This window comes from Rana temporaria, chromosome 8 (assembly GCF_905171775.1).
Source record: "Rana temporaria chromosome 8, aRanTem1.1, whole genome shotgun sequence".
Classification (NCBI taxonomy): Eukaryota; Metazoa; Chordata; class Amphibia; order Anura; family Ranidae; genus Rana; species Rana temporaria.
In genome coordinates, this window is record NC_053496.1 from 168,958,437 (window position 1) to 168,984,505 (window position 26,069).

The window sequence follows — 26,069 nt, forward strand, 5'->3', positions numbered from 1 at the left end:
TCCCATGCCACCCCAACTTGCCCTGTGCCACCCTAACATGCCCTGTACCACCCCAATCTGCCCTATGCCACCATAACTTGCCCTATACCACCCCAACCTGCCCAATGCCACCCTAACTTGCCCTGTGCCACTCCAACCTTTCCCATGCCATCCCAACTTGCCCTATGCCACCCTAACCTGCCCTGTACCACCCTAACTTGCCCTATACCACCCCAATCTGCCCTATGCAACCCTAACTTGCCCTATACCACCCCAATCTGCCCTATGCAACCCTAACTTGCCCTATACCACCCCAATCTGCCCTATGCAACCCTAACTTGCCCTATACCACCCCAAACTACCCTATATCACCCCAACATGCCCTATACCACCTTAACCTGTCCTATACCACCCCACTACACCAACATGCCACTATACCACTCTATACTACCCTAACCTGCCAGGCTGCCACTATATTGCCCTATACTATCATTTACAGGGGCTGGTTTGGGGTGCGCCCCGTGCCTGTGCGCTGCCTGCTTGGTGCTGGGCAGCCTAGACAGAGGGGGGGGTGACACCATGTTTTACCGCACCGGGTGACACCAACCCTAGTGACGCCACTGCTGTCAGCCTTGCAATGCCTCATGGGACTTGTAGTTGGAGGGCTGCCAGTTTGAGACCCCTGATTGAAAGCAATCAGATATAAGGTTAAAACAATTGGTTGTGAGTGTCACCGGCGCAAAAGAAAATAAATAAATAAATAAATAGTGAACTGTGATCTGCTGCAGTACTGTGTGCCCTTAGTGGGGGTCAATAGTGCTCTAAGAAGAAAAATGTTACTGCGCTGATCTAATTATCCAGAGGTATTTAATCTCTGGGAATATGGACATAAGTGAAATATCAGGGCCACAATGTACCCAATCTTAAGTGTGAATAACCTGAATACAAACAATAAAAAATATAAGAAATATATGAGACATACAAATGTGACACAGTGATTTCAAACTTAAATCATATATCTAGATCAGTGTGTCAGCATACAATCCATATGCCACAGTGCTTCTATGAGAAAAATGGCTGTTGCTGCTACTGACCAACCTAATAGTGAAAACAATACGAAAGATATTACAAAAAAATATATTATATATATATATGTGTGTGTGTAAAAACCCAATATGCAGTACGCCAACTGCACCGTGAGTTGTCCAATAACCAATATTGGAACAAAATAAAATAAAATAAATATCAATAAAAGTGAAATAATTATCAAACAACCATACAAATGTGCAATGTGCTGGCTGCACTTAAAAATAGTCCAAATGACAGGCAATCTTGCTCTTATACAATAGGTTCCAGCAAACACAAGGTTCAATGTTGGTAATGCTGTGTACAGGAAAGTGCCGCTATCTCTTCCACCCGACAAAGATGTGCCACCATCACCAATGGTTAAAATCAACACTCACCAGACCCCAGATATTATTAGGCTCCAAAGTGGTGTCTTTTCTTTGTCGGTCAGTGGGTGTTGCCTCCTTTTCCCTTTTACAAGGTGTCATCAATTCCTCAAAAACAAGGGGCTCATCATGGTGTAGTATATTAAAATATGTATTTATTTAAAAAAGGTAAAAAAATATAACACTTACAATATAAAGTGCCTCTGACCGGCACTGAGTGTCTTTGGCAGTGTCAACCGTTAAAAGCCGCTGACCAGCATTTAAGTGGCGTCCTAAGAGGTGTGCTTGCCCCGCTGTGCCTGAGAGCCTGACGACGCAACTAGCGAAACGCGTAGAGGCTGTTTGGACACACACATTGAGGGTGCAGCACACCAGCGCGCACGGACCCCTTGTAGCAATACATGCGGAGCACAGCGGGGCAAGCACACCTCTTAGGACGCCACTTAAATGCTGGTCAGCGGCTTTTAACGGTTGACACTGCCAAAGACACTCAGTGCCGGTCAGAGGCACTTTATATTGTAAGTGTTATATTTTTTTACCTTTTTTAAATAAATACATATTTTAATATACTACACCATGATGAGCCCCTTGTTTTTGAGGAATTGATGACACCTTGTAAAAGGGAAAAGGAGGCAACACCCACTGACCGACAAAGAAAAGACACCACTTTGGAGCCTAATAATATCTGGGGTCTGGTGAGTGTTGATTTTAACCATTGGTGATGGTGGCACATCTTTGTCGGGTGGAAGAGATAGCGGCACTTTCCTGTACACAGCATTACCAACATTGAACCTTGTGTTTGCTGGAACCTATTGTATAAGAGCAAGATTGCCTGTCATTTGGACTATTTTTAAGTGCACATTTGTATGGTTGTTTGATAATTATTTCACTTTTATTGATATTTATTTTATTTTATTTTGTTCCAATATTGGTTATTGGACAACTCACGGTGCAGTTGGCGTACTGCATATTGGGTTTTTACACACACATATATATATATAATATATATTTTTGTAATATCTTTCGTATTGTTTTCACTATTAGGTTGGTCAGTAGCAGCAACAGCCATTTTTCTCATAGAAGCACTGTGGCATATGGATTGTATGCTGACACACTGATCTAGATATATGATTTAAGTTTGAAATCACTGTGTCACATTTGTATGTCTCATATATTTCTTATATTTTTTATTGTTTGTATTCAGGTTATTCACACTTAAGATTGGGTACATTGTGGCCCTGATATTTCACTTATGTCCATATTCCCAGAGATTAAATACCTCTGGATAATTAGATCAGCGCAGTAACATTTTTCTTCTTAGAACAGATATAAGGTTAGTACGTTACAGCCCATGGAAAGTCTCGGGTAAGTACGACCCTTCGCTGCTCTCAGTGTAGCGCCCTCTATTCACTAGCTAGAGGAACGTAAAATGCGTAAGTACTTACCAATATTGACATATTTATAATTGTTGATCACAGATGGAAAACTAGACAGCGAACACGCAGGTTTCAGTTTTCCAGAGAACAGCATCCCCGACCCCACAGAGCTGACCATCTAATGTTATACACATGAGAGGACTTGCAGGAAGATGAGGATTTGTGGGGATGACATGAACCCCCATCCAGTCCACACAGAGTGCTGACCCCCTTCTCTAAAAAAAAAAAAAGATATATTATTTTTATTAACAATATTATTATTATCATTACCTCCTCACTGGGAACACACTCTCCAGCTTCTCATCAGGAAGTTGCTTATTGAACTACAACCATCCCTCCTCCTTCCTCTTGTGAACTACAACAAAATGGCTGCCTCTTGCGCTGAGGACAGCTACTGAAATACGACTAATTATATGCATTTTTATGAATGTATGAATGGGACCATTAATTTTTCCTAGAAAAAAAAAGCCTACAGCCCCCTCTCACAAAAATCTCTCCCTAGTTCTCTAAATACAGCGTACAAAAGCTAACAAAGTGAGCTACAAGAAAATGTCCGCCATCCGTCCTGCTCTGAGGACACTTCCTGGAAGAAGATCGACCTCTAGTGGTTGCTCAGTTAGCAGGAATAGAGTGTACACCCTTTAATTTCTGGACAGTTTTTCACACACATGCTGAAATGTTCATTATTTACTGATTTCTAAAGATCCCCAAACCTATATATTTATTGAAACACAGAATTGTAACCCTTTCATGACTAAACCTATTTCTAACATTTGGTGTAAAAATCTGTATTTTTTTGCTAGAAAATTACTTAGAACCCCCAAACATTTATATATATATATATATATATATATATATATATATATATATATATATATATATATATATATATATATATATATATATTTTTTTTTTTAGCAGAGAATCTAGAGAATAAAATGGCGATTGTTGCAATATTTTATGTTACACGGTATTTGTGCAGCAGTGTTTTAAACACAACTTTTTGGAAAAAATTTACTTTCATGAATAAAAAAAAAAATTTAAAAATAAAGTTATCCCAATTTATTTGTATAATGTGAAAGATGATGTTACGCTGAGTAAATAGATACCTAACATGTCACGCTTTATAATTGCACGCACCCGTGGAATGGGGACAAACTACAGTACCTATAAATCTCCATAGGCAACGCTTTAATTTTATTTATTTTTTTACGGTTACCAGGTTAGAGTTACAGAGGAGGTCTAGGGCTGGAATTATTGCTCTCGCTCTGACGATCGCGGCGATACCTCACATGTGTGATTTGAACATCGTTTGCGCGACTTCCGTATGCATTTTCTTTGCTGCGTGAGCTCGCAGGGACGGGGGCGCTTAAAAAAAAAAATCGTATTTATTTTATTTATTTGTACACTATTAACCACTTAAGACCCAGACCAATATGCAGCTAAAGGACCCGGCCAGGTTTTGCGATTCGACACTGCATCGCTTTAACAGACAATTGCGCGGTCGTGCGACGTGGCTCCCAAACAAAATTGACGTCCTTTTTTTTCCCACAAATAGAGCTTTCTTTTGGAGGTATTTGATCACCTCTGCGTTTTTTTATTTTTTGCGCTATAAACGAAAATAGAGCCAAAATTTTGAAAAAAATTCAATATTTTTTACTTTTTGCTATAATAAATATCCCCCAAAAACATATATAAAAACATTGTTTTTCCTCAGTTTAGGCCGATACGTATTCTTCTACCTATTTTTGGTAAAAAAAAAAATGCAATAAGCGTTTATCGGTTGGTTTGCGCAAAATTTATAGCGTTTACAAAATAGGGGATAGTTTTATTGCATTTTTATAATTTTTTTTTTTTTTACTACTAATGGCGGCGATCAGCGATTTTTTTCGTGACTGCGACATTATGGCGGACACTTCGGACAATTTTGACACATTTTTGGGACCATTGTCATTTTCACAGCAAAAAAATGCATTTAAATTGCATTGTTTACTGTGAAAATGCCAATTGCAGTTTGGGAGTTAACCACAGGGGGGCGCTGATGGGGTTATGTGTGACCTCATTTGTGTTTACAACTGTAGGGGGTGTGGCTGTATGTGTGACATCATCGATTGTGTATCCCTATAAAAGGGAACACGCGATCGATGAGGCCGCCACAGTGAAGAACGGGGAAGCCGTGTTTACATACGGCTCTCCCCATTCTTCAGCTCCGGGGACCGATTGCAGGACTCTAGCGGCGATCGGGTCCCGGAGCTTCGGACCAGGTCACGGGCGCGCGCCCGCGACCCACGGCTGGGTACTAGCACAGGACGTACCTGTACGTGCTTGTGCCCAGCCGTGCCATTCTGCCTTCGTAAATGTGCAGGAGGCGGTCCTTAAGTGGTTAAATTGTGTTTTTAAAAAAAAAACAAGGATTGTAAACATGTCCCGGATTACCTGGGACAGTCCCGCATTTTGCAGGTCTGTCCCGGCACCTTCATTCCATGAAAATATAGTGTCCCGGAATGAAACCGACACAGCCACCCCCCTCCTCCCGGGGCAATCTCATGCCATCAAAAAAATGCTGCCACGTCGCCACTTTACTCATTGATAGTACTTGTCCTTGCTGGGAATGTCGGGAGAGGCACAATCCCCGCCCCCTGCTTGTGATTGGAGAAATCATAAATCCCGCCTCTTGTGTCTTAATCACTGAGCCAGCATTGGAACTAGGTAAAACTGGCTTCAGCCGGCCAGGGCAAGTACTGACAGTGAGTAAAATGGCGATGTGGCGCCTGTTTTGGGGGCGTGATCAGTGCTTGTGGGTAGAGCACGCACCTGCCCCCCCCCCCCACGGCCGTGCTGTGATTCGTTGCAGCGCAAGCTGATTTTTGGAAAGGGGAGGGGGGAGTGTCCCTGAATGGCAGTTTTTTGGGACCATTGTCATTTTTACAGCGATCAGTGCTATAAAAATGCACTGCTTACTGAGAAAATGACACTGGCAGTGAAGAGGTTACCACTCGTTGGCGCTGAAAGGGGTTACGTGTGTCCTAGGGAGTGATTCTAACTGTTAGGGGGAGGAGCTACCAGTGACACGTCACTGATCGCTGCTCCCGATCACAGGGAACAGAAGATTAGTGACATGTCACTAGGCAGAACAGGGGAATGCCTTGTGTACAAAGGCATCCCCCTGTTCTGCCTTTGCCGATCGCAATCGCGGGCTGCCCGGGAACATCGAATTCAAGGACACTCACGAGGCACGACGTGGGCGTGCGCTTGCCCGCTGAGCGGCACATTTAAAGGGACATAGCGGTCAGCTGACTGGTAAGGAATGGGAAGTGGGAGGGACTGGAGGAGACCCCATCTCCTGATTTCGGCATAGGTGTCACTGCTACGAAACACCACAAAGTCGGAGACACAGTGAAGACAGAGACGCAATGACACTCCCTGGGCCGGATTCAGATACATTGGTGTATCTATCCGCGTGGCGTAACGTATCTCAGATACGTTACGCCGCCGTAAATTAGGGCGCAAGTTCCGCATTCAGAAAGAACTTGCTCCCTTAGTTACGGCGGCGTAACGTCTGTGGTCCGGCGTAGGCCCGCCTAATTCAAATGGGGATGATGCGGGCGTGTTTTATTTAAATGAATGGTGACCCCGCGTATTTTACGAACGGCGCATGCGCCGTTTGTGAAAGAATCCCAGTGCGCATGCTCGAAATTACGCCGCAAGTCGTCATTTCTTTAGACGTGAACGTAACTTACGTTCAGCCCTATTCGCGAACGACTTACGCAAACGGCGTAAAATTTTCAAAACTCGACGCGGGAACGACGTCCATACTTAACATAGGATACCCCTCATATAGCAGGGGTAACTTTACGCCGGAAAACGCCTGACGTAAAAAAAAATGCGCCGGGCGGACGGACGTTTCTGAATCGGCGTATCTACCTAATTAGCACATTCATTGCGTAAATATACGGAAGCGCCACCTAGCGGCCAACGTAAATATGCAGCCTAAGATACGGCGGTGTAAGACACTTACGCCGGTCGGATCTTAGGGAAATTCTGGCGTATCTAGCTTTCTGAATACAGAAAGAAGATACGCCGGCGCTTCGTAGCACTTACGCGGCGTATTAGCTATCTGAATCTGAGCCCCTGTGATTATAGTTGCCAATAAAAGGACTCTGGTAGCACTAAATGTCTGTGGGTTGGGGGCGCAAATTACTTGTCTTACCTTGGATGCTGACAACCAACGTTACGAAAATTATTTTAATAGTAGGGGTCCCCACAACTTGGGAAATGTTACCTTTCTTCTCTGATAATAAAGAGACATCATTACCCCCTCCTCACTAAGCACACAGCCACACACACCACCAGACCTGCTCTCCTTTCCCTCTGGTCTACAACAAAATGGCTTCTGCCTTCAGGTCAGCACTCTCTTATCTCTTAATATAAATAAACAACTTTCAACTAATAATTAATTTTATATAATAGACGATATATTGATTTCAATTTTTGAATTAGTATCGACTTTAACAATACAGTATTTGGACTACAAGAAAATGGCCGCTGCTGCGCTTGAATGAAAAAAATATTCTGTATTAGTCTGCCCTCTAGCGGTCGATGAAAGTACAACGATGATGTTCCCGCAGAACACGGGCGGGCGATCTGTCAGAATAGCACAGCTGTTGTCTGGTTGCTGTGGTGACACGCGTGCGCAGAACGAACCACCGGGCGGGGACTGAGAAGCTTGGCGGCCATTTTTGTGTAGCTCAAATGAAGAAATTAGGAAATAGGAGAATTTTTTTTCTCTTTCCGGCAGCTGTTGAAGCTGGCAGGCTTGAGGTTGTCTGAGCAGTGAGGAGGAGGTAATACCAATAATAATATTCGTATTATGAGAGAAGGGGGTGCCAGCACTCTGTGGGGTTAATGGAGGGGGGTCATGTCATCTCAGCAAATCCTCATCTTCCTCTGATGTGTAGAACATTAGATGGGGAGCTTTGCTGGGGCTGTAATCTCTGCAATACCACAATCTGCTCCTTTAAGAAGTATACCCAGTAACAAATACAATCGCTTATGACTCTGTGAGTTGGGAGGTAAAAGGTCATTCAAAATATATGCTGCGTGGCGATTCGAAAATCGGTCTCTTATGGTGGCATGATTTGTATAAGTCGGGAACGTCCGGGGTGTACAGAGAGTATCTCTGGGATGGTATGTACTTTTCAAAGAGATTGTGTATCCATTGGGTTCACTGGCGTCCTTTACGCCTTCCGTATGATCAACCATTTGTCACGCCTACCGTATGGTCAACTGGCTGTCACGCCTACCGTATGGTCAACCGTTTGTCACCCCTACCGTATGGTCAACCGTTTGTCACCCCTACCGTATGGTCAACCGTTTGTCACCCCTACCGTATGGTCAACCGTTTGTCACCCCTACCGTATGGTCAACCATTTGTCACCCCTACCGTATGGTCAACCATTTGTCACGCCTACCGTATGGTCAACCATTTGTCACGCCTACCGTATGGTCAACCATTTGTCACGCCTACCGTATGGTCAACCATTTGTCACGCCTACCGTATGGTCAACCATTTGTCACGCCTACCGTATGGTCAACCGTTTGTCACGCCTACCGTATGGTCAACCGTTTGTCACGCCTACCGTATGGTCAACCGTTTGTCACGCCTACCGTATGGTCAACCGTTTGTCACGCCAACCGTATGGTCAACCCTTTGTCACGCCTACCGTATGGTCAACCATTTGTCACGCCTACCGTATGGTCAACCATTTGTCACGCCTACCGTATGGTCAACCATTTGTCACGCCTACCGTATGGTCAACCATTTGTCACGCCTACCGTATGGTCAACCATTTGTCACGCCTACCGTATGGTCAACCATTTGTCACGCCTACCGTATGGTCAACCATTTGTCACGCCTACCGTATGGTCAACCATTTGTCACGCCTACCGTATGGTCAACCATTTGTCATGGTTACTGTATGGCCAACTGGCCGTCACACCTACCGTATGGTCAACCGGCCGTCACGCCTACCGTATGGTCAACCGGCCGTCACGCCTACCGTATGGTCAACCGGCCGTCACGCCTACCGTATGGTCAACCGGCCGTCGCGCCTACCGTATGGTCAACCGGCCGTCGCGCCTACCGTATGGTCAACCGGCCGTCGCGCCTACCGTATGGTCAACCGGCCGTCGCGCCTACCGTATGGTCAACCGGCCGTCGCGCCTACCGTATGGTCAACCGGCCGCCGCGCCTACCGTATGGTCAACCGGCCGCCGCGCCTACCGTATGGTCAACCGGCCGCCGCGCCTACCGTATGGCCAACAAGTTGTTATGCCTACTGTATGGCCAACCGTCTGTCATGCCTACTGTATGCCTTACTGTATGGCCGACTGGCCGTCACACTTACTGTCTGGCCAACTCTTTGTCATGCCTACCGTATAGAGCTGCACGATTCTGGGAAAAATGAGAATCACTATTTTTTTTTCTTGGAATAAAGACCACGTTTCTCACGGCGTAACATCATTTTTCACATTATGCAAAAAAAGGGCTAACTTTACTGTTTCATTTATTTTTTATTTATTTTTATTAATTAAAGTGTACTTTTTCCCCCCAAAATTTGCATTTGAAAGACCGCTACGCAAATACAGTGTGACATAAATTATTGCAACAACCATCATTTTATTCTCTATGGTCTCTGCTAAAATATATATATATATATATATATATATATATATATATATATATATATATATATATATATATATATATATATATATAATGTTTGGGGGTTCTAAGTAATTTTCTAGAAAAAAAATATGATTTTTAACTTGAAACCAGCAAGTGTCAGAAAAAGGTTAAAGCAGAGGTTCACCTAAAAGTGAACCTCCGCTTTTGGGAACCCCCCCCCCCACTGGTGTCACATTTGACACCTTTTAGGGGGGAGGGGGTGCAGATAAAAGGGGTATTTGCATCACTTCCTGGTATAGACTCCCACGGGAGCTGCAGCGCTTCACTTCCCGATTCCCTCACCAAGAATGGCGGCGGGGGAAGCCGAGAGCCGAGCTACCACTCGGCTTCGGCTGCCGACGTTGCGGGGGACCTGGACAGGTAAGTGTCAATTTTTTTAAAAGTCAGCAGCTGCAGTATTTGTAGACATGAGACACCAGCTAGAGCTAATGTGTGCTGGTGTGCTAGTTCCCGGCCTGAGGATGACAGCGTTCAGGTAAGTAAAACAGGGGGCTGCAGCACTACAGAAGGTTTTTCACCTTAAAGGGGTTGTAAAGGTAAAAAATTTTTTCCCTAAATAGCTTCCTTTACCTCAGTGCAGTCCTCCTTCACTTACCTCATCCTTCCATTTTGTTTTTAAATGTCCTTATTTCTTCTGAGAAATCCTCACTTCCTGTTCTTCTGTCTGTAACTCCACACAGTAATGCAAGGCTTTCTCCCTGGTGTGGAGAAACCTCTTGAGGGTGCAAGCAGGAGTGTCAGGATGCCCACTAACACACAGCTCCTTTCTCTATCTGCAAAGTAGAGAGCGTCCTGACTTGCCTGCTCGCCCCTCCCCCTCAAGAGGCTTTCTCCTCACCAGGGAGAAAGCCTTGCATTACGGTGTGGAGTTACAGACAGAAGAACAGGAAGTGAGGATTTCTCAGAAGAAATAAGGACATTTAAAAGCAAAATGGAAAGATGAGGTAAGTGAAGGAGGACTGCACTAAGGGAAAGGAAGCTATTTAAGGAATTTTTTTTTACCTTTACAACCCCTTCAATGCATTAAATGAGGGTTTACAACCCGTTTTTAAAGTTGTGTGTTTTTTAATAGTTTTGATATTTTTGTTTGCGGCTTTATCTAATTTTATTCTAAAGCAACGTATTTCTGTGTAAATGCTCAGGCATATAAACTAGTTCGCAGTAATTCGAAGGACACAAGGATCTCTACAAGGACGTCATGATGGAGAAGCGGCCGCCCCTCACATCACCGGGTAAGAGGAGATTTTCATTTCTTATATCGGAGAGAAGAGTATTGAGGATCCCCCTAGATCAGTGATGGTGAACCTTGGCACCCCAGATATTTTGGAACTACATTTCCCATGATGCTCATGTACTCTACAGTATAGGTGAGCATCATGGGAAATGTAGTTCCAGAACATCCGGGGTGCCAAAGTTCGCCATTACTGCCCTAGATACACACATCCTCTGATATAAAGACAAAGAAACAATGGCCTGGATTCACAGACACTGGCGCATATTTATGCCGCGGTAGCGTATCTCCTTTACGCTACGCCGACGCAGCGCAGAGAGGCAAGCACTGAATTCACAAAGCGCTTCCTCCCAAATCTGCGCTGGGTTTCTCAGGCGTAAGTCGGTGTAAGTGGAAGTGGGCGTGAGCCATGCTAATGAGGCGTGACTCCATGCAAACGATGGGCCGAGCTCCAGACAGATACGTATCGCCAACTGCGCATGCGCCGTCCCGTGGGCGCATCTCATTGCGCATGCTCACAATCACGTTGGAACAACTGCCTAAGATACGTCGGATCACTACCTACGTAACCTTTGCCTAGTCATATTCATGTCCTACGTAAAATACGCCGGCTTGTGTTCCCTGTTGCAGCCCTTTGCATGGATGCTGCTGAGTTACACCTCCTTTATGGGGCATAACTTTACGGCGGACGTATGACTTTACGCGCACTGCGTCGGACGGACGGACGTTCGTGAATCGGCGTATCTCCCTCATTTGCACATGTGAGTAGAAAATCAATGGGAGCGCCAAATACGTGCAGCGTAAATATGCGCCCACTCTACGCCGGCGTAGGCAAGTTACGTCGGATGAAGCCTATTTTCAGGCGTATCTTAGTTTCTGTGTCCGGCGCATAGATACCACGGCGCATATTTGCACTTGCGCGGCGTATCTCAAGATACGTTGGCGCAAGTGCTTTGTGAATCCGGGCCAATGTATTCAGTCAGTGTGTGTTTCCTACAGATGGATCCAGTAATGGGAACCCACCAGAGAGATGTCCCCATCCTCTGTATTCCCGGGACTCCACACAGGAACATCAGGAGATCCCTCAGGAGGATCAGGTAAGCAAAACTGAAGATCGTAGAGACAGTTTTTTGGCCAGATTTAGGGCAGATAGACTAGTAAAGCTTTGCTGATCATGTAAATTGATCTATTGATAAAATGAGTTATTATGTATTGTCTATCTTACTTAGGTTCAGGGTCTGATCGTTGTTAAAATTGAAGATGAAGAGCCATATGTGAAGGCCAATGAGTTGCATATGGAGGAGGAGATCCCTCCAGAGATCAGCACAGGTGAGGAATAAACATAAAGCCAGAGAAGAGTCCCAGATTCTCCTTGTTCAGTCACTACAACAATCTCTTATTTTTTAAAGGCACCCCAAACCTGCAAAAACGCACTTGACTCAGTGCCAAAAACAAAAAGCTACCTTTGGTGCCAAACGCGTTGCGTCCCTCAGGTGTGAATGCAATCTCAATCCAGAGAAGAGTCCCAGATTCTCCTTGTTCTACAACAATCTCTTCTTCTCCCTCCTCCTCTGTCAGTAGACAGTAATGGGGAGACAGTATGTGCCCAGTGGGGGAGTCAGGAGCCATCAGCCTCTATTAGACTCCGGCTCTCCTCCTCACATCATGTCATTGTGTGTTACCAGCCAAGAAACGTGACCAGTCGCCCCCCCACCTCCCCCCCCCCCCCCACACACACACACACACACACACACACTCTCTGGGGTCTCTCATACATCTCAGTACAGGGGGCTTCACTTTCATCTTTATCCACAGATCCCGGAGACACTCCGAGAGACGTCAAAGCGGAGGAGGAGGAGGAAGAAGAACGTGTGAGGATTAAAGTGGAGGAAGTTCCTGTTGAGATCAGCACAGGTGAGGAATAAACACTAAATCCAAATTTCAGATTCTCCTTTTTTAATTACTGTACTAAGTTGCACAGAATTCTTCAGAGATAATCTTTATTCACAGCCCCCGGAGACACCAGAGAGATTCAGAGAAACTTCAAAGTTGAGAAGAAAGATGGACGTGTGAGGATTAAAGAGGAGGAAAATCCTATGGAGATTAGCGCAGGTGAGTAATAAAGATGCAACAGATGTAATTGCAGTCTCCCATAGTAACCACATGCTATATATTTTTTTTACTGAAACCTGACTAGTCTGACAAAAGAGCCCTTTGAATTTCTTCGTCCGATGAAAGCAAACCAGAGCCAGTGATCTCCATGAAACTGACCTTGGCAATATGGGTGCTCAGTAGTGGGTGAGCCAGCATCTCATTTATACAGTATACCCACTAGCCGCCAAATCATGTACATGATTGACTTCAAGTGGTTATGCCGGGGTTATGGCCAGCGATGCTGTACAAAGTAAAAGCAATGCTAGTGGCTAATTAGCTGCTGGAATGCTTTTACAGGCGCTGGAAGGCCCCCCAATCTCGCCACCCTCCGGTGCCTCTCCAAGCTCTCCCATCCCGGGGAGGAGACTGGGAGCTGATATGGTGGTTGCGCTGGCTTACAATAGAGGTGTTTGTAGACTGGATCATCTCAGATAATCTCTATAGTCTAGGTCTAGGATGAGCATTTTTCGTCACTTCTGTTAGGGCAGATGTAAACACTTTGGGCCGGATTCAGATAGGAGATACGACGGCATATCTCCAGATACGCCGTCGTATCTCTGAGTGCGGGCCGCCGTATCTATGCGCCTGATTTAGAGAATCAGTTACGCATAGATTTCCCTAAGATCCGACCGGCGTAAGTGTCTTACACCGTCGTATCTTAGGCTGCATATTTACGCTGGCCGCTAGGTGGCGCTTCCGTATTGTTCCGCGAGGAATATGCTAATTGGGTATTTATGCCGATTCAGAAACGTACGTCCCGCCGGCGCATTTTTTTTACGTCGTTTACGTTAGGCTTTTTCCGGTGTAAAGTTACCCCTGCTATATGAGGCGTAGCTAATGGTAAGTATGGACGTCGTTCCCGCGCCGAGTTTTGAAAATTTTACGTCGTTTGCATAAGTCGTTCGCGAATAGGGCTTTGCGTAAGTTGCGTTCATGTCGAAACCAATGAGGCTTTGCGGCGTAATTTCGAGCATGCGCACTGGGATTCTTTCACGAACGGCGCATGCGCCGTTCACAAAAAACGTAAAATATGCGGGGTCAAGTGAAATTTAAATAAAACACGCCCACAATATTCCCATTTGAATTAGGCGGGCTTACGCCGGACCACATACGTTACGCCTCCGTAACTTAGGGCGCAAGTTCTATCTGAATACGGAACTTGCGCCCAAATTTACGGCGGCGTAACGTATCTGATATACGCCACATAGATAGAACATTCTATCTGAATCCAGACCACTTTTTTTTATTTTATGGAAAGCATGAGATCAATTTTTTATTTATTTTTTGTTCTCATGCTTTCACGGGTAGAGGCGAGATCTGGAGTCTTATGCCCCGTACACACGACCGGTTTTCCCATCTGATAAAAAAAACGGAATTGCTCTCAAGCCTGCCTTGCATACACACACGGTCACACAAAAGTCCCGTGAACTTTTGACTGCCAAGAACGCGGTGACGTAAAAGACTACGACGAGCCAAGAAAATGAAGTTCAATGCTTCTGAGCATGCGTCAAATTATTTCCGAGCCTGCGTGTTTTTTTCCCCCTCGGAAAAGCATACAAGACGAACGGTTTTCCCACCAGGATTTTTTTCTGGCGGGAAAAAAGAGATCCTGCTCTCTTTTTTTTTTTTTTTTTGTCGTCGGAAAAACTGCGACGGAGCATACACACGACCGGGATTCCTGACGAAAAGCTCTCATAGCAGTTTTCCTGTCGGGAAAAAACGGTCGTGTGTCCGAGGCATAATAGACTCCAAGAAATCTCCATAAAGAGGACCTGTCATACTTTATTTCTATCACAAGGGATGTTTACATTTATTGTAATAGGTATAAAAGTGCTAAAAAAAAATGTAGGTCACGTGCGCATATGTAAACAGTGTTCCCACCACACATGTGAGGTATCGCTGCAAACCTTATAGCAAGAGCAATAATTCTAGCACTAGACCTCTGTACCTCTAAACTGGTAACCTGTGAAAAAAAAATTAAAGCGTCACCTATCCACGAGCGTGCGCAATTCTAAAGTGTGACATGTTGGTTATCTTTTTGCTCAGCAGAGGTAAACGCATACGTAGGTCGCGCACGCATCAGTAAACGGGAGGTGTTGCCTTGATTGTTATAGCGAGAGCAATAATTCTAGCGCCAGGCCTCCTGTGGAACTGGTAACCTGTAAAGGCTTACAAAGCATCACCTATGGAGATTTTTAAATACCATAGTTTGGCGCCGTTCCACAAGCGTGACATTTTAGGTATCTATTTACTTTTTTTTTTCGCATACATGTAAAGAATTACATTTTTGGCAATAAAATTGTTTAAAGAACATTATATATTTTCTGAAAGCAGAGGCCCCGTAAAATAAAAAGCTGATGGTTGCAAATTTGTGATTTACATGATATTTGCGCAACTTTTTATTAACCCCTTAAGGACCACCTCACGCCGATATACGTCGGCAGAATGGCACGGCTGGGCACAATCATGTAAAGGTACGTTACCCTTTAAGTGCCTGGCCGTGGGTCGCGTGCACGTCACGCTCGCGACCCGGTCCTGAGCTCCGTGACCGTGCCCGCGGGACACGTGGACCCGATCGCCGCCTGTGTCCTGTGATCGGGTCACAGAACTGAAGAACGGGGAGAGGTAAGTGTAAACAAACTTCTCTCCGTGCTTCCTATCGAGCCTGTCACTTATCGTCTGTTCCCTGTCATAGGGAACGACGATCAGTGATGTCACACGCCCCCCTACAGTAAGAATCACACACTAGGACACACTTAACTGTTACAGCGCCCCCTACAGGTTAACCCCTTCACTGCCAGTGTAATTTTCACAGTAATCAGTGCATTTTTATAGCACTGATCGCTGTAAAAATGACAATGGTCCCAAAATGGTGTCAAAAGTGTCCGCCATAAAATCGCTGATTGCAGCCATTACTAGTAAAAAAAAAAAAAATTAATAAAAATGCCATAAAACTATCCCCTATTTTGTAGACGCAATAACTTTTGCGCAAACCAATCAATAAACGCTTTTTTTTTTTTTTTTACCAAAAATACGTATCGGCCTAAACTGAGGACAAAAAATGTTTTTTTTTTTATATATATTTTTGGGGGATATTTATTATAGCAAAAAGTAAAAAATATTGCATTTTTTTCAAAATTGTCGCTCTGTTTTTGTTTATAGCGCAAGAAAATAAAAAACGCAGAGGTGATCAAATACCACCAAAAGAAAGATCTATTTGTGGGGGAAAAAAAGGATGCCAATTTTGTTTGGGAGCCACGTCGCACGACCGCGCAATTGTCAGTTAAAGCGACGCAGTGCCGAATCGCACAAAGGGGCCAGGTCCTTTACCTGCATAATGGTCCAGGGCTTAAGTGGTTAAACGCAAATTTTCAGCAAAAAATATAATAAAATTTATTTTAGTGCAAAACTACACCATATAATACCAATTTTTTGTAAAATATAGCCAAAAACAATGGTGCCCAAAAATCCCCATAGGTGACGCTTTGAGCCTAGGTTCAGACCAGCGTGATTCCAGCGCCGGTTCCCGCATCGCTTCTCTCCCGCAGGCAGTTCACACTGCCCTCTGCGAACCGCTGCGTGTGTCGGTACAATGTTAATGACACCCCAGAACGGTTCACAGTTTGCAGTGCACCCACCTGTGGTGGGACGAAACGCATTGGGGTGTGTCGTGGTGGGACGAAACGCATTGGGGTGTGTGGCCTGGCTGGAGTCTGGCTGAAGCTGTTTACCATTTCACACTCGGGCTGAGCTGGTGTGCGACGGTTGGATGTTTTCTTATTAGGAGTCCTATAGATGTGATTCATTTTAATGAGACGATCTGTCTATTTCTTACAGGTGTCTATAGCAATGGAAATACACAAGAGAGATGCCCTGGCCCCCTTTATTCTTGGGATTCCCCACAGGAACATCACAGGACCCCTAAAGATAATCAGGTAGATAGAAAAAGCCATAAAATAAAACAGTCGAGTCGCTATTGTTATATACCGTAAGGCGGGCTTGTAATCCCAACCAAAGAAAAAACTTTCTAGCAAACTGAGCATGTGCACAGTGCCTCCTAGGGCTCTGTACTATCAGCGAATGGATTGGGGACCAGGGGAGGGCTGGGCCAGGGGGCAGGGTGGCAATTGCCTCCCAGGCTGCCCTGACTTATGGCCGGCAGCAGTTGCCCACTACCATTTTCTTTTTTATTCTGGTCTAGGAAGTTGGGCTGGGGGCATGGCCACGGCGGCTGACCACTAGCTGTTGCATTCCCGGGAGTTGTAGTCCAAGCTCAAGCTCCCGGTGGGTGGAAAACAGAGCAGCGCAGAGGAAACTACAACTCCCGGAGACCGGATTCTTAGAAGCGGGGTTTGCCAGGGAGTCGGGACGCAGGGCTGGGTGCTGGCTGCAACTTGACCCCAGGACCAGGAGCATAGGAGCATTACCCCCCCAGGAGGCCGTGGCGTGCAAGGACCTGCTGAGATGACTGTGGTGAGAGACCCTGACACCCATAGCTGACCCCCCCCCCCATCCCCCCACATACACCCCATGTAACCTGCCCCAGTTATCAGGCTGCATTGATGGGCACTGGAGTTGACTGCACTGGTAAGGCTGCATTAAAAAAACAGATGGGCCATGGATAATGAGCTGATTCAGCGGTTCAATAGGCCAATTGACTGAACCTGCCCCCCAGGCCTAAGGCTGCCAGCCCCCCCTGTTGGGGACAGTAAATGAAGGAGGATCAGAGGAGACAGGATCAAACAGCCTCTTTACACAATGCAGAGAATTAACCCCAGAGGCGTAGCTTGAAGCTTGTTGGCCCTGATGCAAAAGTTGACCGGGCTGTTCTCACCCTGTGCTCCTCTCCATTTGGGAAATGGCTGACAGCTTGTCCCCAGCCAATGAGAACAGAGGGGTGTGGACTGTGGAAGGCAAAGTGGAAGCCCAGTACTGGAGCGTGGCTGTGGGGCCCTTGGGCAGATCGGAGCTGGACTTTGTGGAGGATAGGATAATATGACAGGGAGGCTGCAGGGGCCCCCTGGAGCTAGGGGTGGGGTTGCGATTGTGACCCCTGCAACCCCTTATGCTACGCCCATGATTACCCCCTTAGGTTGCACAGTGAGTATAACAAGCATGCTTTACTGCATATACAGAATGATTTTACTGGTGTGGGATTAGTAACACTTTAACGTCTATGCAGTAATGCTGAGATTAGTTCTACATCCAGTTGTATTGTGTTGAGATCTGTACATGTACCACATTTTATTGTGATTGGGAAATGTGTTGGTTTGTATCAATGTAATAGTAAAAGCAATATATCCAAAAAAATCTATTAAAAAATTGAAGATTTTTTTTTTTGATATAGAAAAAGACCTCTTTCTGATGCATAAAAAAAATGTCTCTCTTGTATAGTCTTAAACTCACTTATATAGTCAGGAAGAAGCCTCGGCTTTTAGATATTATCTGGGGACCATGGGTTGCATCTAAGATCTAAATATTAACCACTTCTGGAGCGCCGCACGCCGATATACGTCGGCTGTTTGAAGCGGGATATCTCAGTTATGGCAGCAGCTAGCTACCATAACCGAGGTATCCATCTCTTTAGCTGACGTTCCTGTTTCCAATAATGGTGGTGGTCTCTGCGGCAGATTCGCCACAAGATCACTTTTTTCGACGGCTGGAGAGGGGACTCCCGCCACTCTCCCGTGCCCTCCGCCGCTTACCGGAGCTGTTGATAGCGACGGCGGCGATCGGGTCCTCTCCCTGGCTTGGTATAGAGACGAGATCGGGCAAGATGGCCCCCACCCGTCTCCATACCATAGCAGGGCGGAAACAACGTCAAAGTCACTTCCGCTCATAGCTCTTAAAGGGCCATTATTTTATTTTTATAATTTTTTTTATTTATTTTTTGCATTTTTGTCTAAATTTGAGATCTGAGGTCTTTTTGACCCCAGATCTCATATTTAAGAGGACCTGTCATTATTTTTTTCTATTACAAGGGATGTTTATATTCCTTGTAATAGGAATAAAAGTGACACAGTTTTTTTTTTTTTTTTTTTTAAAGAACAGTGTAAAAAAAAAAAAAAAAAAAAGTTAAAATAAATAAGAAAAATAAAATAACAATTTTAACGCACCCCGTCCCGTCGAGCTTGCGTGCAGAAGCAAACTCATACGTGAGCAGTAGGGGTGCAACGGATAAAAAACGTGTTTCTCGGATCAGTCATGGATCAGATATTTTTTCGGATCAGCAAAAAAAAAAAGACAAGACTGGATTTAAATGACTCGGGGCGTTTAAGCTCCTCCGTTCCTTCATTTGCCATGACCACGCTGTGTGTGGACTAATTCCTTCCCCAAAGTAGAGGCAGGATGTGGAGGGGCTTTGGTAGCCGCTGGAGGCCGTTCCAGGGGAGGATGGAACACTGGGCACTGTGGGCAGTCAGGGGAGCTCACCTAGGCCGCTGCCAGGTGGAGCAAGATGGCTGCCGCTCCAGGAGGTAAGCCGACGCCGCGGCCTGTCCCAAGGCAGGTGTAGGCTGCGGATGTGCTGCGGGATCGCTCTCAGGCACTCCGGAGGCTGATCCAGGAGGGGAGCGAACTCCCGGCAAATCAGGCCAGGAAAGCTTTTTGCGCCGCAGCCGGGTGGACCAAGATGGCCGCCGCTCCGGGAGCTAGGCCGAAACCGCTGCCTTTTCTATGGGCGATGCAGGATCGGGAGGCCCGTGGATCACGTGTGTGCCGGCCCAAAGGTGTTGATCCGTACAGATCAATGAGGATCCGTTGTACCCCTAGTAAGCAGCGCCCGCATATGAAAACGGTGAGGTGTAGAGCGAGAGCAATAATTCTAGCCCTTGACCTCTTCTGTAACTCAAAACATGCAACCTGTGTAACATTATCTTTCACAATATGAAAAAAAATTGGGCTAACTTTACTGTTGTCTTATTTTTTTAACTCAAAAAAAGTGCGCTTGTAAAACCGCTGCGCAAATACGATGTAAAATAAAGTATTGCAGCGACCGCCATTTTATTCTTTAGGGTGTTAGAATAAAAATGTACAATGTTTGGGGGTTTTAAGTAATTTTTGAGCAAAAAAAAAACAGTTTTTAACTTGTAAACAACAAATCTCAGGAAGAGGCTCGGTCCTTAAAGCGGTAGTTCACCCTCTCGTACTTGATGTTACCATCGAGACAGGCATTGTAGCGCGAGCTACAGTATGCTTGTCCCAATTTTTTTAACCCCGTACTCACCTCGTAGTCGTCCATCGTAGATTTCGGCTCCCGCGGGGAATGGGCGTGCCTATGGAGAGGGAGGATGATTGACGGCCGGCCCTGGCACGTCACTCTCCCCGAAGACAGCCGGAGTAGGTCTCGGCTCTTCACGGCGCGTGCGCACAGGCTATGCGCACGCGTCGTGAAGACCAAGCCTATTTCGGCTATTTCCGGAGAAGCGTGACGCGCCAGAGCCGGCCGTCAATCATCCTCCGTCTCCATAGGCACGCCCATTCCCCGGTATCTTCGATGGACGACTACAAGGTGAGTATGGGGGGAAAAAATTCGGGACAGGCATACTGTAGCTCGCGCTACAATGCCTGATTTAAAGGTAAAAGAAAAAAAATTATTTTTTTTCCCGTCGATAGGGTGAACCCCCGCTTTAAGTGGTTAAAGAAAGCCGTGTGTGTTTTCATATTGCGGGCGACTAGATAGGACAGGTCTATAGCGGCAGTGGAAAGGTTTCTCTAGTCTGCAAGGGGTGTGCATGTGTTTCAATGACTAATATAACTTTCATACTTTTATTCTAATTCTTTATATCATTTTATGTGATTCAGAGGGAAAGTTTGGTCAAAGTCGAAGTCAAAGAGGAACTAGAAGAAACATTTGTGGGCTGTACCGAGCTTCCAGAGATCGGTGCAGGTGAGTAATAAACACTCGATCCACAATGTAAAAAAAAAAATATATTATTTTATATATACTGTGATTCTGTACTTGCCTATTATGCTGCAGAAATCTCCCTCCACTGAGTCTGGCTGCAGCCATTTTAACTGTGGGCAGCTGAAGCTGCTGCCTGTTTACTTCCTGGATTTACACAGAGGCACACCTCCAGCTCTGCAGCTTTCATTGGCCCTCTGGCACCTGCCGATTGTTCAGTACACAGGCAGAACGGCGTCAGTAGGGAAGGCATTGATCCCGTGTTCCTGTGTCTCCTCACATTCTGCTCCCCATCACCGATTGCTCCGGAAGTGACGTTCCGTCGCCGCCATCTTGCTACACCCCACACTCCTGCACAGTAAAGATAGGGTGAGAAGAGGGCAAGCGGACATCTTGTTGCACCCACCGGAGTTTTAGATTTTACAGTTATTTTCAACACAAAGCTTATATGCTTAAATACAGAATTTGGAAATCCGACGGACTGTTTAGATGTTAAATTTTAAAAGCCGCAGCAAACCTGCTGACCTCACATGGTTGCTCATGTGACAGAACACCTCTGCTTTTCACATTTAACATCTAAACAGTCCTTCGGATTTCCAAATACTGTATTTAAGCACATAAGCTTCGTTTTGTGTTGAAAATAACTGTGAAATCTAAAACTCCAGTGGGTGTAACAAGATGTCCGCTTGCCCCTTCTCTCTATCATTACTGTGCAGGAGTGTGGGGTGTAGCAAGATGGCGGCGAGGGAACGTCACTTCCGGAGCAATCTGTGATGGGGAGCCGAATGTGACGAGACACCTGCAAGGCAGGGACACGGATCTATGCCTTCCCTTAGGATGTAAACATCCCTTGTAATATAAAAAAGCATGACAGGTCCTCTTAAATATGAGATCTGGGGTCAAAAAATACATCAGATCTCATATTTACACTAAAATGCAATAAAAATAAATAAATTTTTTTATTTGAAAAAAAAAAAATGGCCCTTTAAGGCCCTGTACACACGACCAAACATGTCCGATGAAAACGGTCCGCGGAACGTTTTCATCGGACATGTCTGCTGGGAGCTTTTGGTCTGATGTGTGTACACACCATCAGACCAAAATCCCAGCGGACAGAGAACGCGGTGACGTAGAAGACACCGACGTTCTCTAACACAGAAGTTCAATGCTTCCACGCATGCGTCGAATCAATTCGACACATGCGCGGGTTTTCGGGCCGCTGGTTATACGTCATAACCAGCGGACATGTCCGATGAGTCGTACTAACCATCGGACATGCCCGACAGACAGTATGCTAAGAAACTTTGGCCGCTGGAAACCTGTCCGCTAGGCCAGGAAACCTGTCCACTAGGCCGTACACACTGTCGGACATGTCCAGAAACTGGTCCGCGGACCAGTTTCAGCGGACATGTTCGGTCGTGTGTACGAGGCCTAAGAGCTTTGGACGGAAGTGATGTTTTGATCTCGCTTCCGCCCTGCTATGGTGTGGAGATGTGTGGGGGCCTCCATACCAAGCCACGGCCCCTCTCCTGCCGCCGATAACGTTGATCTCACGGTGAATCCGCCGCAGAGACCACCATTATCGGAAACCGGACCGCCGCCTGAAGACGATGATACCTGGGTTATAGTAGCTAGCTGCTGCCATTACTGAGATATCCCTCTTCAAACAGCCAACGTATATCGACGTGCGGTGGTCCGTAAGTGGTTAAAGTAACGCAGCGCCGTATAATAAAAAATGTCCTGTTCGTGAAGGGCGGTAAATCTCTTGGAGGGCAAAGGGTTGAAAAAATATATAAAACGTTTGGGGGTTCTAAATAATTTTCTAGTAAAAAAAAATGCAGATTTTTATATACCGTATTTATCTTGCTATAACGCACCCCGGCGTATAGCGCGCACCCCCGAACTTGAAGGAAAATTCCTGGGGAAAAAAATAATAATTACAGTTTGGATGCCCCTCGTCGGTGTCTTGCCCGTCGTCCATCGCGTCCTGCCCGTCGTCCATCGCGGCCCTCGTGGTGTCATCCCCGCTCGATCCCTGCTTCCCGCGCTGTGTTTGAACCACTGCGCCGACATATACCGAGTGCAGTACACTCGTGTATAGTCGGGCAGGCTCGGCTCCTCTCGCGTAAAGGACGTACAGGACGTGGCCGCGAGAGGAGCCGAGCCTGCCCGAGTGTACTGCGCTCGGTATATGTCGGCGCAGTGGTTCAAACACAGCGCGGGAAGCGGGTATCGGCGTATATCGCACACCCATGATTTTGCCCTGATTTTCAGGGCAAAAAAGTGTGCGGTATACGCCGATAAATACTATATATATATATATATATATATATATATATAATATATATATATATAATTCCTTCTTTCCTACAGATGGACGTTACAGAAGTTACGAAACACAGCCCATTATGTGTCCAGAGGGCGACTTCGAAGACGATGACGTCACAGACAACTCCTCAGATGAAACGCCTATTACCTCAAACCCACAGTCGCCCCTCCCCAACGCGGATTCGTCCTCTCCAAAACGCTTTCCCTGCTCTGAGTGTAAGAAAACTTTCATCAGAAAAGAAAACCTTCTTACGCACCAGCGAATTCACAGGGGGGAGGACCCTTTGTCGTGTTCGGAATGCGGCAAAAGTTTCATTTGGAAAAGGCAGCTGGTCATACACCAGAGGAGCCACACCGGCGAGAAGTCGCTTTCCTGTTCGGAGTGCGGGAAGAGTTTCAGCGAAAGGTCGAACCTGGTCAGACACCAAAAGAGCCACTCGGCCGAGAGGCCGTTCGCGTGCTCGCAGTGCAGCAAATGTTTTTCCGACAGAACGAAGCTCAACAACCACCAGAGGACTCACACCGGGGAGAAGCCATATTCCTGTTCCGAATGCGGGGAGCGGTTTTCGCGGAAGTCGTCTCTTACCAGGCACGAAAAGTTTCACCGAGGGGAGAAACCGTATTCGTGCACGGAGTGCGGGAAATGCTTTACCGAACGGGCAAACCTTGTGACGCATTACAGGACTCACACTGGCGATCGTCCGTATTCTTGTTCCAAGTGCGGGAGGGCTTTTAAGCAGAGATCCGACATGGTTAGACACGAGAAAGTCCACTTGCGTTATCAGTGGCTCTTCTGTCCAGAATGCGGGCAGCAGTTTGCGCTGAAAGACTCTCTTATAGCGCATATTCGTACACACATTGCGCAGAAGGTTTCTGCGTCGGGAGACAACAGCTGAGTTTTGCTAGGTGCTCACAGACCTTTAAAACTGACCATTAGTCAAGCCATCGGGTGCACACAATGCTAATTAAAGCGGAACTAAACCCTCCTATCCTTGTCAGCCTATGAAGCTGCCATCTTGGCCTCTGATCCGCAGCTGCCATGGTGCTTCACATATAATCTGTTATGACACCAGACATTTTATGTATTGACAGTTTGAGAACACAAGTAACTGTGATGGTTAGCATTCCCAGCATGCCTTAAAGCGGAACTAAACCCTCCTATCCTTTTTAGCCAAGGAAGCTGCCATCTTGGCCTCTGATCCGCAGTTGCCATGGTGCTGCACAGTGCACATGTGATCAGTTATGACACTAGACATGTCATGTATTGACAGTTTGAGAACACCAGCAAATGTGATGATTGGCATTCCTTAAAGCGGAACTAAACCCTCCTATCCTTTTTAGCCAAGGAAGCTGCCATCTTGGCCTCTGTTTGATCTGCAACTGCCATGGTGCTGCACATATGGTCCGTTATGACACCAGCCATTGGCTCATTTGACAGTTTGGAGAGCACACGCAAAAGTGCCAGTTAGTATTCCGAGTTAGCATAAGCGGCGATCAGCAATTTTTTTCGTGACTGCGACATTATGGCGGACACTTCGGACAATTTTGACACATTTTTGGGACCATTGTAATTTTCACAGCAAAAAATGCATTTAAATTGCATTGTTTATTGTGAAAATGACAATTGCAGTTTGGGAGTTAACCACAAGGGGCGCTGTAGGAGTTAGGGTTCACCTAGTGTGTGTTTACAACTGTAGGGGGGTGTGGCTGTAGGACTGACGTCATCGATCGAGTCTCCCTATAAAAGGGATCACTCGATCGATACGCCGCCACAGTGAAGCACGGGGAAGCCGTGTTTACACACGGCTCTCCCCGTTCTTCAGCTCCGGGGAGTGATCGCGACGGAGCGGCTATAAACGAATAGCCGCGCCGTCGTCCCGGATCGCTCCCCGAGGGAATCCGCCCGCCGCACGCAGCGGAGGGGGTCCCGATCGGACCCCCCACCCGCTAGAAGGCAAGGACGTATATATACGTCCTTCTGCCTGTACGTGCCATTCTGTGGACGTAAATAGTCGTGCGGCGGGCGTTAAGGGGTTAAAGCCCAGCTCCAGAAATTGTAAAAAGATCCTCCCTTGCATCCCCCCCCCCCCCCCCCGCCTTTCCACCTCGCCCCACTGCAAGAGTAAAATGCTTGTTATGTCTCCAGAGGTTAAAGGGTCACTAAAGGGGGGAAAAAAAAAAATTGCCTAAAATGAATGTCTGCAAGGTAGACAGACCGAATAGTGTAATGATTCTGTTAAAAAACTAGTAAATATCTATTAAATTCCTTCATCTATATCACCTCCGGCGTTCTAGTTTCTGTTCTCTCATTCACTTCCTGGTTTGCGGTGCTCGTTCATGTAAGAACTACATTTCCCAGTATGCATTGAGGCACGCCCAGTAATTCACACCTCCTTGAAGTCTCTAACACGTAGAGAGCGTCCTGCCGCACAGATGTAGTTCCCAGGAGGGGGTGAGCATGTTACTGTCCACCGCAGTAAAGCCTCCCTTCACGGTGGTCAGTAAAATCAGACAAGCAGGAAGTGAACAGAACAGAGAAGAAATAGAGCAACTTCTGAGCAAAAACGAACAATGAGGAAGTGAAAAGAGGAATGTCTGCAGGTAAAGGATGCTTATTATGAAAAAAAAATGTTTTCCTTTACAACCCCTTTAAGTTACAGGCTGTATTACTTGCTTTACACCTCCCCGCTCTGGCCCGTTCTGGTGCCCTCCTCTTCTACGCAAAGCTCAGTGGTCAGAGCATCGGCATCTGCTCATACAGGGAAATTAATCTGGTATTGTAAGCTAAGGATGGTGGAGTGCGACCAGAGCATGCTACAGCTAACATGGTGCCACCTAG

The 26,069-nt window shown here is 46.1% G+C and overlaps 2 protein-coding genes across 6 annotated transcripts in view; one reads left to right on the plus strand and one right to left on the minus strand.

Annotated features, from left to right (window-relative positions):
• Positions 1 to 3,226, minus strand: part of LOC120910476 (zinc finger protein 84-like) — a 33,063-nt gene extending 29,837 nt beyond the window's left edge. Inside the window, exon 1 of the mRNA XM_040322233.1 lies at positions 3,137 to 3,226. The gene's annotated coding sequence lies outside the window, so the exon portion shown is untranslated. The remainder of the gene's footprint in view (positions 1 to 3,136) is intronic.
• A 4,354-nt stretch (positions 3,227 to 7,580) lies between these two features.
• The window catches only part of LOC120909865 (gastrula zinc finger protein XlCGF26.1-like), a 60,554-nt gene continuing 42,065 nt past the window's right edge, over positions 7,581 to 26,069 (plus strand). For 2 of the 5 annotated variants that reach the window (XM_040321619.1, XM_040321622.1), the window contains exons 1-5: positions 7,584 to 7,710; positions 10,757 to 10,846; positions 11,845 to 11,942; positions 12,075 to 12,174; positions 12,661 to 12,759. In XM_040321619.1, the coding sequence (XP_040177553.1) occupies positions 10,813 to 10,846; positions 11,845 to 11,942; positions 12,075 to 12,174; positions 12,661 to 12,759 (331 nt within the window). In that variant the 5' untranslated portion in view covers positions 7,584 to 7,710; positions 10,757 to 10,812. Of the gene's footprint in view, positions 7,711 to 10,691; positions 10,847 to 11,844; positions 11,943 to 12,074; positions 12,175 to 12,660; positions 12,760 to 12,855; positions 12,958 to 16,836; positions 16,935 to 20,802; positions 20,888 to 23,275; positions 24,580 to 26,069 lie in introns of those variants that run through there. The other 3 variants (XM_040321626.1, XM_040321621.1, XM_040321623.1) reach the window with 3 other exon arrangements.